The 19116-nt window shown below is 44.8% G+C and overlaps 1 protein-coding gene across 2 annotated transcripts in view; it reads right to left on the bottom strand.

The window, feature by feature from the left end:
• ABL1 (ABL proto-oncogene 1, non-receptor tyrosine kinase) overlaps positions 1–19116 on the bottom strand; it is a 126234-nt gene that overhangs the window by 20277 nt on the left and 86841 nt on the right. For both annotated transcript variants that reach the window (XM_083485020.1, XM_083485021.1), the window contains exons 4-6: positions 16723–16995; positions 5798–5882; positions 4526–4703 (exon numbers count right to left, since the gene is read on the bottom strand). In XM_083485020.1, the coding sequence (XP_083341146.1) occupies positions 4526–4703; positions 5798–5882; positions 16723–16995 (536 nt within the window). The remainder of the gene's footprint in view (positions 1–4525; positions 4704–5797; positions 5883–16722; positions 16996–19116) is intronic.

The following is a 19116-nucleotide window of genomic DNA, read 5'->3' as shown; positions in this document are numbered from 1 at the left end:
CCTTCGTGAAAGATACATGAACCACTTTCCCAGTGACTTGTGAACTTTGCAAAGTCACTGGCAGAACCACAGAAGAGCTCCTTGTTCAATGAGAGAGCGCCATACTGAAAGGGCACATTAATTTGTCACACACCGTTGCCGATATGTCCTGTTCTCGTCAGCGAGAATGCCGTCAACACAGCACATAAAGGGGAGAAAAGCACCTTGTCATTAGCGACCGTCATTTCCCGCCGACTCCAGTCATTCAGTGAGGTCACCAACATGCATCTGAAATCCATTGAGGAGGACAGCGACAGCACCCCTCTGAAGGGACTGGGAGTCTGTGGGGGTGAGCCGTTTGCAAAGAAGAGAAGAGAACAGGAAGCAAGACACTTTTCCCGTCTGCTCCTGCGATCTGGGGCCACTGACAGTGCAGAACAAAGTGCCCAAGAGTGCAGAAGGAATAAGACAGAGTGATACTTGAATTTTTTTCTTCCTCTAAAAAAAGAAGAAGAAAAGTTCCCTTCGCAGGAAAGGTTGGAGATGAGGATCCCAGCATGGAGCAAACTGAACCAGTTGAGACAGTAAGCATTAGGCTGGGAGGGGGAGAGTCTGTGTTTGGAGTGGGGAGTGATTGGATAAGGTTGGTGGGAGACACTTTGAGCTCTAAATGTTGTTGGACTACAACTCCAATAATCTGCAGCCAGATTCTTTGGCTGTGATTCCTGCACTGAGGGATTGGACTAGATTGCCCTTTGAGTCCCTTCCAATTCTACAATTCTATGAGACACTGGTGGTGCCATTATCAGAGATGGAGGTGCCTGAATGAGCCTTTAGATACAGCAGAAGAAAAGCTTGTGTCTTAGGGATAAACAGTCAGCATTTCAGTGTGGGATCATCAGGCTTGTTACAGGGGAAGCAAGTGGGCAACTTTTGGTGGGCATGCTAATTGTGTAGGAAAGATCACCACTCTGATGAAACGCAGGTGACCTCAACATGTGTGTGTGTGTGAGAGAGAGAGAGAGAGAGGGAGCGCCAGCAGAGTGTAGTGGTGCACGTCCTCAAGTTCTCTCTCTTAACCAACAGAAAGGTGAGGCAAAAAGGGCTCCTGATCCAGGCACAACCTGGTAAGTCATGCTAAACAGACATAAAGGCCAAGTGTGGTGTAGTGGTTAGCGCTGGACTAGGATCTGAGAGACCAAAGTTCGAATCCCCACTCAGCCATGAAGCTCACTGGGTGACCTTGGGGCCAGGCACTCATTCTCACAGTGTTGTTGTGATTAAACGAGGAGCGGGAGAACCATGTGGGCCCCCTTGAGCTCCTGGAAAAAAGGGGGGATGTAAATTCAATCAATCAATCAATCAATATAGTGTCTGCGATAGTCGGGGGTGGGGAGCAGTAGTGCCATGATGGTAGGCATTAAGTCCAGGATCCACTTACTACAATAAATAGCATACATGCACGAACACACCCAAAATAGCAAGGCTGGCTCATCACACATTGAAATAAGTGGAATAATGTACATTGACATCTAAAAAATTTAAAGGGGAAAGGCTGTACCTTGGAAACAGAGCATCTGCTTTGCATGCAGAAGGTCTCAGCTTCAACCCTAGTGGTTTCTCCAAGTAGGGCTGGGAAAGACTCCCTGCCTGAAACACTGGAGAGTTGCTGCCAGTCAGTATAGGCAATAAAGGAAAGCTGTCTGTGGACAAACGCCGGCTCCCTCGGCCTGAAAAGAAAGATGAGCACTACACCCTATAGTCTCCTTTGGCTTGGCTTAACCGTCCAGGGATCCTTTATCTTTACCTTATGGGTAATATTGAGCTAGATAGGAGTCTCTCCCACCTGAAGATGCCATTGGGGGTTGAACCTGGGACCTTCTGAATGCACAACAGATGCTCTACCTCTTCCCCAAATGGAAGGGCCTCTCATGCATTATTTGCTATAAATACTACCCTTTATTGTGAGGTGAATTTAATGACTATGCACTGCAAATGATCTATATTCTAGTCTTTGATTACACATGCACCGCTGAAGTTTTCTGAGTGGTTTGGAAGTACTGTAATCATTTTCAAATGTACTGTGGTGGGTGTGGGTGTGCCCGTTTCCCTGTGGGGTGGAGAAAGAGATGTACAAATGTCCCATTTGCAGATTGCCCCCCTGCCCAGTGACTGGGGTTGTTTCCAGCACGTAAACATTCCTAAGTCACGGAGGAAGCATCCCGGAAAGGAAATAGAGACCTCCCACACGGCACCAAGCTCAGCCCAAGTTCCTTTCAAGACAGACACTGACAATGCCCCCAAAAAGTTGATCAAGTCATCCACCAGCTATTAGATTGCTCAGAGGCCATTTCCCCAGACAAAGAATGTAAAGTGCTAGCAATAATTGCAGCACACTGAAAGGTCAAAATCCTCCAGACAGCAAGAATGGCAAAGATGCTTAATGGAGAGAAGCGGGAGAGGCACACAATCCAGACAATAGCGGGAGGAGAAAGGAATCACTAAAAAGCACAAGATGACAAGGAGAGAGGAGGATGGAAGGTGTGTTGAAAAGGTGGGGGTGGGGGGCGGGGAGAGAGAGAGAGAGACAGAGAAAGAGACTTTCTGAGAACTCCAGTAACTGTAAAGCGGCGAATGATGGTTCGGGGTGGGGAGAGAAAAGGGGTGTCATTATGGGCAATTTACTGGCTCAGGAGAAGGAAGGAAAGAAGGAAGGATGGGGAAGAGCTCATTTTGCACAAAGAGCTGTGGTTGATTAGGAAGGAAGGTTTCATCATGAGGTTTTATTGTAAAATCACAGAGGAGGTAGAAACACTGGTACACCACATCAGGACTGAGAAAGACTGAAAGGCAGGAGTGATGGAAGGGACAAGGGCATCCTGGGGGTTATGACCACACCGGGGCAAGGAGGTGAGGGTTTTCATTGGCTGCCAGCCACAATGTGTATGTTCTGCCACCACAGTTGGAGGCAGCAATGTTTCTGAATACCAGCAGCTGGAAAACACAGGCTGTAGGAGAGCTTTTGCACTCAGGTCCTGCTCGTGGGTTTCCCATAATGGGCTTGAGGGTTTCCCAAATGGCCACTGTGAGAACAGGAGGAGGCTGGACTAGATGGGCCACTGGCCTGATCCCATGTTTTTGTGACAGCATTGGGTTATCTAGCCCTCTCTCAATTTTATGATTAAGATATGGGATAGGAGGTATAACAAAAGCAGCAGAAGTAAGCTTCCCTTTGTGCCAAAGGGAGCCCTTGGGGATCAGAAAGCGGTGGCCCGGGCACTGTGTCACCACTTAAAGGCAGGGGCTGCATGCAGTTTAAGCCAGGACCCTCACACACCATCTCAGAATCTATTTGGTCCAGTACTGTAATGCCATTATACTAAAAAGATAGGAAGCTGTCTCATGCTGAATCAGACCATGGGTTTATGTAGCAGAGTGTTGTCCACAATGACTGCCCAATGTTCTCCAGGGTTTCAGCCAGGGGTCTCTCTCCAAGTCCCATCTGGAGATGACAGAAATTGAACCTGGGACCTTCTGCTTGCAAGGCAAGAAATTCCACCACTATTGTCCTTCCCCTAAGAATTACAGGGCTCATGGTTGTGCAAAAAGCGCTGGCTTATTTAGGAACACATGAAATTTCCTTATACCGAGTCAAACCATTGCTCCATCTAGCTCAGTATCATTTACAATGTCAGTGGCTTCCCAGGGTTTCAGGCAAAGGTGGATCTGTAACACTCCTGGGGGTGGGGAGAAGAGCTGTGAGAGGATTTTTTTTAGGGTGGAGGGAAACAGCTGGTACGGGAAGGATTGAAATCTCCCCCACTTTCTCTGCTGCAAAGTGAACTCTTGCTCAGGTTCACATTATACACAATTGCAGGGTTGAGTGTGCAGCATCACCACCCCCAAAATAGCTGAACGTCTGGGTTTGCCAGCTGCTAAGCTGTGCAGGGATGCAACATACCCTTGGCAGGAAAAATAATCCAGAAGCACGACGTGATTCCCCAAGGAGTGCCTGTGTGTTCCAAGACACAGCACACAACATTAATGTGCTACTGTAAAGCTGCAGCACTCTGTCTGTGAAATATTGTATTAACAGCCTCTGTAGCAGGCTAGTGGTGGAAGGGGAGGTGGTTCCATTTTCTTCTGTAAGAACAGAAGCAGAGTCCTGCTGGATCAGGCCAAAGGCTCACACAGTACAACCCTGTCTTCACAGTCGCCAACCAGATGCCCCAGTGGGAAGCTAACAAGCACAGCCTGAGCGCTACCAAACTCTGCCTACTTGTACTTCCCAGCAAACAAGAGCCTTTTACAGTGGAGCTGTTTGATAGCTTTATTTATCCATCATGAATCTGTCTAATCACTCTTTTAAAGCCATCCAAGTTAGTGGCTGTCACTGCCACCATTTTTTAAAGTATGTTTTAACTGCTCTATGATGTTTTTCTTTTTAAATTGTGGATCCATTTGCAGCCCTGGGCTCTTTCAACAGGAAACAAACAAGCAAGCAAATCATAGCACTATTCTGAATAGCAGCACAAATTTTTCCTACCTGTGGATGAAATTCTTCTTCTCTAAGTACTCCATAGCAGAGGAGATCTGGGTGGCCATGTAGAGGAGCACAACAGCATTCACCTCCTGCCTGTTGCAGTCCCGCAGGTAATCCAAGAGGTTTCCATATGTCATGAACTCGGTGATGATGTAAAATGGAGGCTCCCGTGTGCATACACCTATGAAACATTTAAAAATGAACAAATTAGATTTTTAAAAATCCTGCTAAAGAAAGAAAAAAATAATTTATGATTTGCAGTATTAATTCTGGGTTGTATCCATTGTTAGGCCACCTTCACACCATGCATTTAAAGCACCATGATACCACTGCAAACCTCTCCCACAAAGAATTGTGGCTTGTTAAGGGTGCTGAGACCCCTACTGGCCTCCCAAAACTACAGTTCTCAGTGTGGTTTAACAATCAATCCCTTTTCCTAGGGAACCCTTAATTTTCTGAAAGGAGCTCAAGGTGGTGTTTATGATTCTTCCCCCCCCCCTTTCATTTAATGCCCACAACAAACCTGCGAGGTGGGTTAGGCTGAGAAGCAGTGACTAGCCCTACAATTACCCAGTGAGCTTCATGGTTGTGTGGCCATATGAATACTGGTCTCCGTAGTCCTAGAATAACACTAACTACCACACCACACCACACCACACTGGCTAGGAGAGACCTACTGTCTGAAACCCTGATGAGCTGCTGCCAGCCAATGTAGACAATACTTAACTAGATGGACCAAAGGTCTGACTGTGTAAGGCAGCTTCCTATGACTAGGATGAATGATTTTAAAGCTAGAGGTAATGCACTCCTATGAGGAAGGGACCACAGCTCAGTAATAAAGCATCTGATTTGCATGCAAAAGGTCCCAGGGTTCAATTCCCAGCATGGGAAGAGTCTCCCTACCTGAAATCCTGGAGAGATGCTGCAAGTCAGTGTGGACAATACTGAGTTAGATGGTTCAAAGCTCTGACTTGAAATAAAACAGCTTTCTATGGTAAGAGAAGACAAAGTTTCCTCCAGAAGCTGGTTAAAGATGTCTAAGCTTTCTGGCCTTTTATATATTAAATAGAAGTATGAAGATTTAAACACACACAGACGCACAAACCTAACTCAGTTCAACTTTAAAAAAAATTAATTGCCAGCTCCTGCCAGTGAATTGTAATGTCTCTCTGTGAAGCCTTGGTGTGGCTAAGTGGTTTATCTTCTCCTTAATGTCCTGTATTGCTGCGCAAGGCTTTGGTTTGAGTTGCCCTGCTTGGTATTTCTGACACTTACCCAGTAATTGCACCAAGTTTGGATGCTTGATCTCCTTCATTACCGCTGCTTCTTTCAAGAATTCTTCTACCTCCATAGTGTCCTCCTGCAGGAAAAGAGGGAAGGGGAGCACAGGGAGAGAGAGAATGATTTCAGCACATGGTCTAGGTAATGGACTCGCTGGAAATTACAGTACAATAATACAGTGCACGAACAATAATAACCTCCGGTCTCAGGCTGTGGAATATCGATAACCTCAGGTTGCAGAAAATCGATAACCTCTGGTCTCAGGCTCTGGAGCATTGATAAACTCTGGCCTTATGTTGCATAATATTGATAACCTCTGGCCTCAGGCTGCAGAACATCTAAAACCTCTGGCCTCAGGCCTGCCCCTCAGTGCTGCAATGGGCTGTATCCAATCCTTGTCTGTGCATGGATTTACTTTTGCACAACTCTTATGTCACGGTCTGGTTGGACACAGAGGAATGGTGGGAGGAACCAGCTGGGGAACCCCCAAGGAAAGAAGGCTTAGAGCCCAGGGAGTGGTCAGAGGGAGAAGCCTGCAAAGAAGAGGTGTCGTAATCTGAAGAGGTAACCGGGCTTAGTGAGCTGGGAGTGTTTGTGGCAGAGAGAAGTTAAGAATCAGAAGCTGAATCTGGCGAGTGCAGAGACGAGTCAGGCTGGTGAAAAGTCATGGGTGTCTCCCCCTCCTGCTGTGTCACGCTCACCTCCCCCCCCCAATCTTCCAGAACAAGGAGAGGTATGAAAAGAGAGGAGAGATTGGCTGTATGCAGGCACAGTATCTGATTGCTTGGAAATAGCTCTGGAGAGAAGGAGACATAGATAGCTGTGGGGAGGTGGGGACCTTCAGTCTCAGCAACTGATTCCATGGAATAAGACCCACCAGAAATTAATCACTGCGCTCATTAGGCTTGACACTCGACAATGTCTGTGGAGATCATGTTTTTGTTAACAAAGAGTTAACTCCAACTTTGGACTGTACGATTACTGACCAGCATGCACTGGGACACTGTACTTTCCATCTCTCTCTTCCTCACAACTGTCCCTTACATTTGGGGGTTTCTCCAATCCTCAGGAGCCAGTTTGGGGAGGGTGCAGGGCATGCACGGGGTGGACGAGGGGGGAGGAGTTCCATTGCGTGAGTACAAATCTTTGCTGATGGAACAAGTGCATTGGATACCACCCTATATTTTGCTTGAAGCTTTTTTATTTTATATTTTGCTGGTATTGGGTTACTGAAGTTCCAGGAGACAATTTTATTCCCTATATCCAGATTAAACTCTCCCTTTATTTGTTTTGAAAAGGCCACGCAGGTACCATCCAGAGAATGGCTGAGCAATGTAGAAATCGATGCAACTTCAGAAACCGTCACCTTCCTCTGAAATATCAGAGGGGCTAATTTACATGCTGAGCCAGGGGTGGTGGTGGCTGGGTTAACTGGAATTTGGAGTAAGTCAAGAATCAATCTGTGGGCTCCTGGCTGATCCCCTGTGGGGAACCGCAAGTCCAGAGGCCAAATATGGCCCCCAGGCCTCTCTATCGGGCCCTCAGGACTTGCTTCAGGCCACACCTGAATGTGGAGGGTCTGTTAACCTATTAAGCTGCCAACAGACCTCCCCAATGAATTTGTTTAGTCAGCGTTCAAAGCCATCAAAACTAGTTTCCATCAGCACACCTCAATGAGTTAATGAAGTATTATATAAAAAGACACACTTTTGCCTGTCCAGATCTACTGACAAACAACTTCCCCAGGTGACCCCAAGTTTTAATATCATGGAGGAAAAAGGATCCCCTTCCTTGTTCTCTTTCCATGGAATTAGGCATAACACAGATAAATTCCATAAACTGCTGCTGTCCCCACATTAATAATCTTTTCCCTCCTTGCTTCCTGCATCTTGTGTGAGACATGACACTTAAGGCTTGATTAGGTAGTCAATATTCGCAGAGGGAAGATGTATCAGTAGCTAAAAAAGTTCAGAGGCATATACCAGAGTGGAGAAATCTCTGGTCCTCTAGATTCCAGCTCCCATCATCCCTCCAGATGTCACTGGACTCCTGTTCCAACCATCCTTCCAGACATCAGTGGACTTCAACTCCCATCATCCCCTACCATGATGGTTACTGAACCTCATGGGAGTTGAGAGGGTGACATGGGGGGGGGGGGTCAACAAGTTCACTGTTCCTGTCTATATGTGACAGGATCTACAAATACAAAATGAGGAAAACCCAGTGTGGTGTAGTGGTTAGAGTGTAAGACTAGGAATTGGGAAACCAGGATTTCAATCTCCCACTCGACCATGAAGTTCTCTGGATGACCACTTGCCAGTCATCATTTCCCAACCACACAGGGCTGTTGTGCAGATTAAGTGTGGAGAACTACATACACTGCCTTCCTGATCTGGAGATGCTTTAAAAAGTATTAAGAGGGGCCTCATTGGCTTCAACCAAAATTCCATCTAGTCCAGTATCCGATTCGCTCCCCAATTGCTTGTCTCCAGCCACTAAAACTCAGTGGCACATTGCCTCTCTGGAAACCGTGGCTAACAGCACAAGCAGAATTCTTTAGCTGTGATTCCTGCATTGAAGGGGTCCGATTCCAACTATACAAGTCCAGAAGAGCTTCTGCCACAGAATTCTGCCCCCCTCAGAGTTTGCAATGGAACCCGAACCATGGAGAGAAAGTTTTGCATTTTAAAAGCCACTGCCTCTCTCTTTTCCCCCGCAGTGTCTTCCACCGCCACAGTTAAAATTGCATTATGATGTTATTAGCAGAAAGCCATCTCGGCTTGGCCTCACTCTGGAGTGAGGAAGGTACGGTTCCTGCTCAGCGGGGCGTAGAGTCCAAGATAAACAGAAGCTTGGGTGGCCAGAAGGTCATTTACAAAGCACGGCTGGGAGAAGGCTGTGCCTTTACAGACAATGCTGTTCTCTGTCCCTGGGCTTCTTTCTTTCTGGGCAGGAAAGAAAACAAAACATTGATGGGGGATAAGGCAGAAAACGGCAGAAGGGGATACTAGGAGGTGGGAAAATGGCACAGAGGCAGCACCAATGTGAAACGTAAAAGAAACCTTGGGATTTCAGATGCTAGGAAAAGGGGAGATCCAGCCCAATGCCACCTGCTTGCTGGAATTTCTCCTGCATAGGGGCTAGTAAAATGAATGAGAGCTACACTAGATTGTGGCCTCCACTTTTTTCAATGGGGCTTGCACAGATTAATTTTTTAGTTGTTGTTGTTTAGTTGTTTAGTCGTGTCCGACTCTTCATGACCCCATGGACCAGAGCAAGCCAGGCACTCCTGTCTTCCACTGCCTCCCGCAGTTTGGTCAAACTCATGCTGGTAGCTTCGAGAATTTTTTTGGTACATCCCTGCATTTATACCTCACCTTCTTCCCCAAAGAGCTTAGGGTGGTGTACATAGTCGTCCCCGTCCCCCCCCCCCATTTAATCCCCACGACCACGTGAGGAAAGTTAGGCTGAGAGACAGTGACTGGCCCAAGGTCACACCCAGTGTGCTTCATGGCCAAGTGGGTGATTTGAACCCTGGTCTCCCAAGTCCTAGTCTGGTACTCTAATCACCACACTGTACCAACTCTAATTTGGTGTGAGAGTTTTTCTGCTAGAGGTGCTTGAATGTATCTGGCCAGCCCTGAGGACTAAAGATGTTCCTGTTCCCAGCTGCTAGGAATCACAAGTGGGGAGAGTGCTACCATTGCACTCAGGTCCCAGTTACAGGCTTCTGTTCGAGGTATCTGGTTGATCACTGTGAGGACAGTATGCTGTACTAGATGAGCCTTTGGAACGATTCAGCTGGCAGGCCCGTCTTATGTTCTTAAAATCTGGCTCAGTGCTCATTTTGCTGTTCGGCATTTTCACCCCATCCATGTATTTGCTTCCAATTAGTTTGACTGGCAGCTGGCAGGTGACTTCCTCTCCCTAGCCAACAGAAACCGGGCTAATAAAAAGTAAGCAAGGATGATGTCTGAACGGTAAGGCGAAGGGTAAAAAAATAAGTCTGGCTATAAATCACACAGCCGAGAAACCTAGTGGTTAGTGCTGGCTGTGAAGAATCTTCGCTTCTAAACAAGTTTCTTGTCCTCAAGAATCTTCTTCAGAACTCTGGAGACATGTTGGCTAGGCATGCTAAATAAAGGTTCACAATACAGGTTGGCTTTATAGCCTTTGAGCCTGGGAGTGGTGGTCAAGAGACAGAGTTACCCCATGCTGTGATTTCCTGTCCTTCTACATTCTGTTTACTTAATAAGCCATTTATTTTCTTATAGAGAGAGGGTGTGAAAGGAATCTGCATGAGGCTACCGACTGAGAACCTACAGAACAGAGTCCAGCTCTCATGAGCCCTACAATGCAGCTTCTCTTCTAGAGCTGGGCAAATCTATCAATTTTTGTTTCTCCTAGAATCACTCACCTCACCCCTTAGTTTTAAGTTCAGCTCTCCACATTACCATGGCATTTTAGAGTCAAATATTAGCATTTTGCAAGCATTTCCCCCCCTATTACCATCCTCGTTGTCATTACCAGCTGGTCTCACAGTGGGTTGCAACAGCTTACAAGGAATGGGGAACTTCAGGAATGTGGCCCTCCAGCCTTCTCTATCTGGCCCTTAGGACTCTTCCTAGGCCACATCCCTCCTAGTCCTTCCCTAAGTGCTTCTGCTTGTCCAGAATATGCTCTTGAATTGCAATGATGCCTAGAGACAATGCCCCTGTGACTCTGGACAAATAGAAACAACAGAGCATGTGCTTCTCCAGAGTCTTTACTATAGAGACATTCGTACTAGCCTCATCTTACCATTACTGCATAAGTACCCAGGGCACACTGGACAATTTTATACTTCCCTGCTGCTTTCAGATACCAACCCTGCTACAACATATGTTGCCAGATTCTGCACAGCAGTGCTCAAAATTCGTCGGATGATGACTAGTGCCACAAACTAGATATAATGAGCACTCGTATTAGAGTGCTCTATAGACTGATAGCTATAGTATTATACAGGGGTACCTCGGGTTACTTACACTTCAAGTTACATAAGCTTCAGGTTACAAACTCTGCTAACCCATAAATATTACCTCGGGTTAAGAACTTTGCTTCAGGATGAGAACAGAAATCGTGCTCCGGCGGCGTGGCAGCAGCGGGAGGCCCCATTAGCTAAAGTGGTGCTTCAGGTTAAGAACAGTTTCAGGTTAAGAACAGACCTCCAGAACGAATTAAGTTCTTAACCCGAGGTACCACTGTATTATTATTATTATTATTATTATTATTATTATTATTATTATTATTATTACCTGTGCCTCACTAGCAGGTCCCAACAATTTATAATTCAGAACACTTAAAACAGATTACAACCACAGGAATGGGGTGGGCCCTGAAAACACACATCTCAGGTGTCAAAAAGTCAGGGTAAATAGGTGCTTCAGAAAGCTGTATAATGGAGGTGCTAGATGCACCACTATGGGGAGGAAATTCCACAACTTAGGGACTATTACAAGGGAATGTCCTCCCCTGGGCTGCCACCCTCCCCCAAATTTCTGAGGGAGGTGAAACTACAAAAAGCCCCTCCCCCCACTGATCTTAACACTCATGAGGATCTGTAAGAAAGGAGGCAATATCTCAGATATTTGGGACCCGAGTCATATATTAAGTTTTAAATGCTATTTTCACTCATGTATACATTGTTAGGCACACTTTGCCCAAATATACACACTTTTGTAAACATTTTGTAAACATTACCTTTCTGGAGAACCACACTGAAAATTTCAGAGAAGTGCAAATTCAGGAAAAAAACCTTGCACCTGGTTTTGTTCATGGTTCCAGAAAGTGCAAATTAACATGCAAACTGAATTGAGTTTCTCCTCCATCCTTATTCCCTTTCACCCTTTGCTTTGGAATTCCGACTTCCTGGTTGGTTGGTTGGTTGGTTTGTTTGTTTCATTTATGCTGGTGAACATGGTTCTCCCCCTCCTTGCTTAATCCCCGCAAGAACCCTGTGAGGAGGGCTAGGGTGAGAGGCAGTGACTGGCCCAGGGTCACTCAGTGAGTTTCATGGCCAAGTGGGGATTTGAACCCTGGTCTCTCCCAGGTCCTAGTCAAAGATGCTAACCACTACACCACACTGCCTCTGCTTCTATGATGCAATGAAAAACCTCTTCCAGAATCTCTGTCTTAGCTCCTTGATGTACACCTCATTTTCCTCCTCTTCCAGGAAGACCACAGCATGCATGAAATATCAGGGGAAGCCTGACAGTAGCAATAATTTGTTTGTAAGCCTATTGGGCATGAAAAGATTCCAGGCTGACTGATCTTCAGCCTCCCACAAGGCTGGGGCTGGAAAGAGGCCGTGGCCAACGTCAGCTGCAGGATGGATGTCTCAAATGTGACCTTCGAGAGGCACCAAGGTGGGTCAAGCTGCTGGATTCAATCACATCACATCATCAGAGGAAATGGAGCAAGTGCCTGGCCAGATCTGTAGGACCACAAAAAGCCTGGGGGGGGGGGAGAAATCAAGCTCTTGTGTGCTAAAACAATGGAGAGGCCTGGGATGATTTGCTTGTCTTGATGCAGACAACAAAAGCTCCGCAAAAGGGGAATGGTTGTGGGGCAAAATGTTCTGCAACCTGAGGCCAGAGGTTTTCAATGTTTTCAGGTTGCAGAATATCAATAACCTCTGGCCTCAGACTGCGGTACATTGTAAACCTTTGGCCTCAAATCCTTGATCATCTTGGATGCCCTTCTCTGCGCGTGTTCTAAGCTTGTCATTATCCTTCTTAAATTGTGGCACCCAGAACTGGACACATTACTCCACGTGGGGTCTGACCAAAGCAGAATAAAGTTATTCTATTACTTCCCTTGATCTGGATACTTCTCTTGAGGCAGCCTAAAATAGCATTAGCTTTTTATGCTGCTGCATCACACCATTAACTCATGTTAAGCTTGTGATCCACTAAGACCCCTAGGTCCTTTTTACATGTACTACTAGTAAGCCAGGTGTCCACCGTCTTACAATTGATGGATCTTCCTGCCAGCCCAGAAGCTGACATTTGTCCCTACTGAAATTAATTTCTCTAGTTTGGAGCCACTTCTCCAATCAGTTAAAGTAATCTTGAATCCTGATTCTTTCTTCAGTGGCACTGCCTACCCCTCCCAGCTTGGTGTCATCTGCAAATTAGATGAACACCCCCTCAATTCCTTCCTCCAAGTCATTTATAAAGAGGTTGAACAACAATGGACCCAGGACAGAACCCTGTGACACCCCACTTGTCACTTTTGTCCAGGATGATGAGGAACCATGAGTGAGTACTCTTTGGATTTGGTCAGTCAACCAGCTAAAAATCCACCTAACATTTATCTCATCAAGTCCACATTTTATCAGCTTCTTCACAGGAATATCAGGGAGGACTTTGTCAAACGCCTTACTGAAATCAAGATAACTACAACTCGCATGCAGAAGATCCAGGTTTAATCTCTGGCATCCCCCCTTAAATTCCTTCTATTAATAACCATAAGAACTGGAATCTTACTTTACTTTCAAGAGAAGAGGAATATCAAAGGCTTAAAGCTCAGGCCTTGCATTCAGAAGGTCCCAGCAACCAGTGTCTGAGCACAGGAGCACTCTCCCCTTCTGAGGCTGACATGACCATGGGGCCACAGAGATGAAGAAGTCTGAGTTGCTGTATCAATTTGAAAACAACCCAAGCCAAATCTCTGGGTGTAGGCTGGCGGTTTCAATCAATTGTAGGCAAGTCCTAAAGGCTGAAATGCAATCTCAGAAGTTGGGGAAACTTTTGCAAAGTCAGAGAAGTTAGGTTCTAAATTGAGGATTGTCAGAAGGAGGTTCCCTTCCATTCTGCTCCGGGCAAATCAGGTTGTCAAATATCCTTGATCTTGATCTCTCTCTTGCTCTCTTGCCAAATGCAATGTGCTAATTGAAGTCTTACTTAATGGCCCTATGGAGCTCAACATTACTGAAGCACTGGACGGGGTCCCCCCAGCCCTCGTTTTTCCTCTCTGTAGGAACTACTTTGCCAAGACGCACTGAGTCGCTTCCAGCCACTTTGAAGCAGGATAATAAATAGGCTGCAGCAGGAATAATTCATCATGAGCGACGTCCGTTGAAACTACCAAGGCAGCCTCCTTCCCGTTATTATTTTAAGGTGTCGATCTTCTTTGCTGCGGGGGCAGGCACGGCGAGGGACGAAGGGAAGGGATGCCCAAAGTGCTTTGGAAACTCTTTTCTGGAAGACAAATTATACCTCTCAAGAGTTCTCCCTGCAAAGAGACCGCTAAGGGCCTGTCTCCCCCTGCTGGTGTCTAAAGACAGATATGAGGTGTTTTTTTAAAAAAACAAAAAAACAAAACACCACCCGGCATTCTCCACACCTTTGAAGAAGGAGCCCTAATCCTGCAGTCTAAGACTAGATTGACGGATTTAAGGAAGGTGGATTAGGAGCCCGCCTTTCAAGTGTGTTTTTAGCCATGCATAATTTCAGGCTCTGCACCTTTTTGGGGAGAGTTTCTCTGAGTGCTCTGATAGCTCTCCCTGCACAGAGAGAGGGGGGAGAGGGAGAGAAAGAAAAAGCCGCTTTATATTATTTTAGTCCCAGCTTCCAGTCATCCTTCATTAAGTATTTATCTGGCGTTTAGGAATTGGCGGCGGAGCGTGGCAAAGTACCCGCTTTCGACTCAGAAAAACAGGGAGATTTTACGATAGAATGCATAACTGAAACATCTAAGAGAAATCAGCTTCCCAGAGCGGGAAGAGGTAGTTTGCGGGAGGAGGGAAGTTACCCGTGGAAATGGCAAGTCTGCCCTCCACCACCCAAAAAAGCTACAAAGCAGTATGGCATGACTGGGATAGTGGTGGAGGCATATTTCTCACATGATTAAATTCTGCAATCCAGAACTGTGTCAAGGGCTGAAATACAGTGGGCATTTGGCATTGCAGACCAACAGGTCTAAAGGACTTGTGGGTATTCAGATTCCTTTCCTTTATCTGAACTGAAGATACTAGACCTGGGGAATCTGATGCAACCTCCTCCTTTGCATAGTTTATGTGAAGTTGTTAGGAAACCCTCTATTCCCCTCACATATACTTGGGTTAAATGTTCCTAAAAATGTATATATAAGTGATAATAACATATAAAGTGTGTTACACAGCTCCTGCTACCTTCCTTACAGACTCTCCCCGATGTTAAGTTCTGCGGTTCCAGCTCCCCATAGAAGCTCAGAGTGGTAGTGGTGGTGGTTTCATGACTGAGGGGTCTGATACTGCTTAAGATGTATAGCACAGACTGAGCCAAAGACTAACCATTTTCATTACACCATAAGAAGCACTTTGCAGAACAGATCCCATTCCATCAGATGCAGAGAACATAAGAAGAGCTTATGCTGAATCGGGCCAGTGGCTCATGTAGTCCAACATCCAATTTTCATCCAGATGTTCAGACAGAGCTTTGAAAACTAAGGAGCAGACAACGCTGACCACTGGGCAAACTAGATTCTAATTGCTGTCTCTCAATACATTCTGATATATTATTACTGATTGTTTTTAACTAATTTGTTTCTTTGGTTTCATATTTTATAAATATGTTATTAATGTTGTAAGCTCCTTTGAATCCTAATTTGAGAGAAAGGCAGGATACATATACATTAAATACTGCTAAAAAGCAGCTATTGCTGCTACTGCTACTAATAGATTGTGGAAGGCATTCCCCATGAGGTGCACATTGTCATTCACTTTTTTGAGAGGAATTTGAAAACATTCCTATTTACCTAGTTGCATTTGATGACTGAAGAATACTGTTCCTGGTAACGCTGAGATTTCTGGATGAAAGTACAGTTTTGTTTTTTATTCTTTTAAAGTAAGTAAAACAACTGCCCAGGGAGCGCAATGTATCTGTTATTGGAGGCTATATCTGCAGCAATCAGAACGGAACATTTCTCTCCCCCCCCTGCCCCCAAAGTCTTATAATCTGCATGGTTAGAACACTAGGTGTCACTGTCTGCATATGCTTTTAAAAAAGAATCCACAAAGCCGACTTGAGGAATTTGCTTCTCTAGGGGTACAAATCAGAGGTGGGAAAACAACTCAGCAGTTCAAATGCAAATCCTAAGAACATAAAAAGAGCGCCCAACTAGCCCAGCATCTTCTCACACTGGGTAACCAGATGCCTGCAGAGGAAACTTGCAGGAAGGATCTGAGCACAAGAGCACTCTCCCCTCCTGTTATTTCCAGAAACTGGTATCCAGGAACACTGCTGCCTTTGACAGTGGAGGTAGAGTGTAGAAACTATTTTAAATCTTTGAAAGCAATTAAAATAAACATGAAGATAAAACACAGGTCAACATTCTACATATCAGGGCTTTGCCGGCCCTAAACAAAAATGTTTCTTCCAAGCGCCCAAGAGAGAACAGTGAAGGTGCAAACCTTCTGACAGTGAAGGTGGAACATAGCAATCAGGGTGATCAGCCACTCATAGCCCTCTCCTCCACCAATTTGTCTAATCATCTTTTAAATCCATCCAGGTTGGTGGCTTCACTGTTTCCTGTGGGAGCGAGTTCCATAGTTTAACTGTGCGCTGCTGTGTGAAGAAGTCCTTTCTTTTATTTGTCCTGAATCTTCCAACATTCAGTTGCATTGCATTCCCACAGGTATCACAAGAGAAGGAGAAAAACTACTCCCTAACCACATTCTCCATGCTGTGCATAGTTTCATAAACTTCCATCATGTCACCTCTTTCTCACCTTTTCTCAAAACTAAAAAGTCCCAAATGCTGCAACCTTTCTTCATTAGGGGAGTCTGTACCTTTTTGGGCCTTCTAAGAGTGATGAAGTTTTCCTCTTTAAAAGGGCAGTGGTTACGAAACAGAAGAGTGGTAGAAAGAGAGAAGAGAAGAAAAGGTTTCAGTACCTACCTTTAAGGTCTTCACCGCCACTGTGAGGTTATACTTCTTCCAGACGCCTTCGTATACCTCGCCATACTGGCCCCCTCCAAGTTTGTGCTTCATGGTGATGTCTGTCCGTTCAATCTCCCACTTGTCGTAGTTGGGGGACACACCATAGATTGTGGGTTTGTTGCGCTTGGGGGCCGGGTAGTGCAGAGTGGTGATCAGCCCATCTGCCACGGTTGAGTGATGGTGGACCAGCTCAGCCAAAGTGTTGAAGCGGCTCTCCGAAGACACGTAGAGCTGGGAGCGAAAGCAGAGAGGAAGAGAGAGTCACCACAACTCCATGTTGTTATTATGCTGCTGATTTACACAAAAATTGCATGTTTATTCATTTACATGGTACATATTTATACAGTTACTAGTTTATTATTGCTGTCAACCGCCATGGTCATATCAACCACAGATAAAATATATGCACTAATACAATATTAAAAATAACTTAAACCAAAATATATATTTGCATCAAAATATAGTAATAGTAATAATAAAACATCATCAAAAGGTTAGAAAAGATTACAATATGAAAGGTTAAAGGAACCAATACATTAAAATCATCAAATTAAATCTCTAAATTAAATCATCCAATTAAAACTTATTATCATAATTAATTTATTAATCACCTTCCAAACCACCATATCAAGGTGATTCACGTTTAAGATAATAAAAAAGTTAACAACTCACAAATGATGAACACTTTTTTTTTTTTTTAAGACTAAAACCCTAAGAAGTGAACATGCATGGTAAAAGACCCCTTTGTCTAGCTGTGAAAGCCTGTCAGAACAAAAATGTTTCCAGGAAGTACAGAGAGTGGGCCCCTGTCGTTTCTTGACAGAAATGTCATTTCACAGAACAGGAGCAGCCACACTAAAGGCCATGCTCAGAGTTACTGCAGAGACGTCTTCCGAGAGCTTTGGAACTTGCAGACCACAAGAATGTATGGGGTGCATAAGGGATAAGGCAGTCTCTCAAGTTATTCCTAAAAGCTTTCCTACATATTTATATTTTTATCATACAGGCAATTAATATACTGACTTAGCAGTATATAGATATATTTATCAGTAAATAAAATAAATAAATATTCTTTTGTAAAAAAAAAAAAAAAAAGATTTGCATGCCGCAATTTAATAAAAGCAACAGCAACATCAGGGAGGTTTCAAGCAAGTGTAATATAATAAAAGCTAACCACAAATTAAAACAGATTGCCAGCTAACTATTAAAGGAAAATGTTTTCCTGTAATTATCTGCATAAGGAAAGTTTTCAGTGAACGTTTGAAGGTTAATATAGAAGGCGCCTGCTTGAATCTCTCTGTTGGAAGAGCATTCCACAGGAGTGAGCCAATAATACCGAAGGCTCTGTTTCATATTGATGTCAGATGTGCGGCACTGCAAATTCACTGGAAACTACCTTATGCTGAGTCGGATCATTGGGTCAATCCAGCACAGGTTTGTCTACACTGACTGGCAGCAGCTCTTCTGGCATTTCAGTCATGGAATATTCCCAGGTGCACCTGGAGATGCTGGGGACTGAACCTGGAACCTTCTGCATGCAAAGCAGATGCTCTACCAGTGAACTAAAGTCCTTTCCTCTAAGAAGTATGTAAGATTCCAGTTCTCATAATTTTGAAAAAATAGGAAGCTGCCTTATTTCAAGTCAGATCATAGGTTCATCTAGCTCAATACTATCCACACTTGCCAGGGTTTCAGAGAGGGAACAATCCCAACCCTATGTGAAGACACCAGGGATTGAACCTGGGACCTTTCACAGGTGCAAACAGATGCTCCACCTCTGAGCTGCAGCCCTTCTAAAGCCCAGGTTTGATCCCATAAGCAATATATGAGCCTGGCATATATATCAGAGCTTGAAAACTGGGCAGACCACAAAGGAGACTGCCCCAAAAATGTTGTGCCAAGATTTTGAGCCAAGCAGACGACACTGGAGTGCATTTTTTCCATGGCCTCTCCCCTCCCCACCAGGCTTTTGCAAAAAGTAAATGTAAAGGTTTAAAGAAATGGAGTATCTTTCCCGTCTAGACCCCCATCAGATCCCACTTCTCAACTGATCCCACTTTTTGTTTAACAGTGCTGCCCCAATCCTGGACAAGCTGCATCAGAGAAAGCTTTTGGATTAGTAAGAAATCAATCTTTCAGCATGGCAGCACCACAACTTTGGAACACCCTGCCTGTTGACATCAGGCAGGTCTCTTTGCTATACTCTTTTCAATACCTCTTACAAAACATTTTGGTTTAGACAAACCGGCCTAGATATGTAGAATGTTGACATGTGTTTTAATCTGATTTTTAGCTTGTGGTTGATTTTCATTATGTTTTACAAATAATTTTATTCTTTTATTCTTTTGTAAA

This window comes from Podarcis liolepis (assembly GCF_965112155.1).
Source record: "Podarcis liolepis genome assembly, chromosome: Z".
NCBI classification, from domain to species: Eukaryota; Metazoa; Chordata; class Lepidosauria; order Squamata; family Lacertidae; genus Podarcis; species Podarcis liolepis.
The sequence above is the reverse complement of the archived record's forward strand: the minus strand, read 5'-3'. Positions and strand labels throughout refer to the sequence as shown.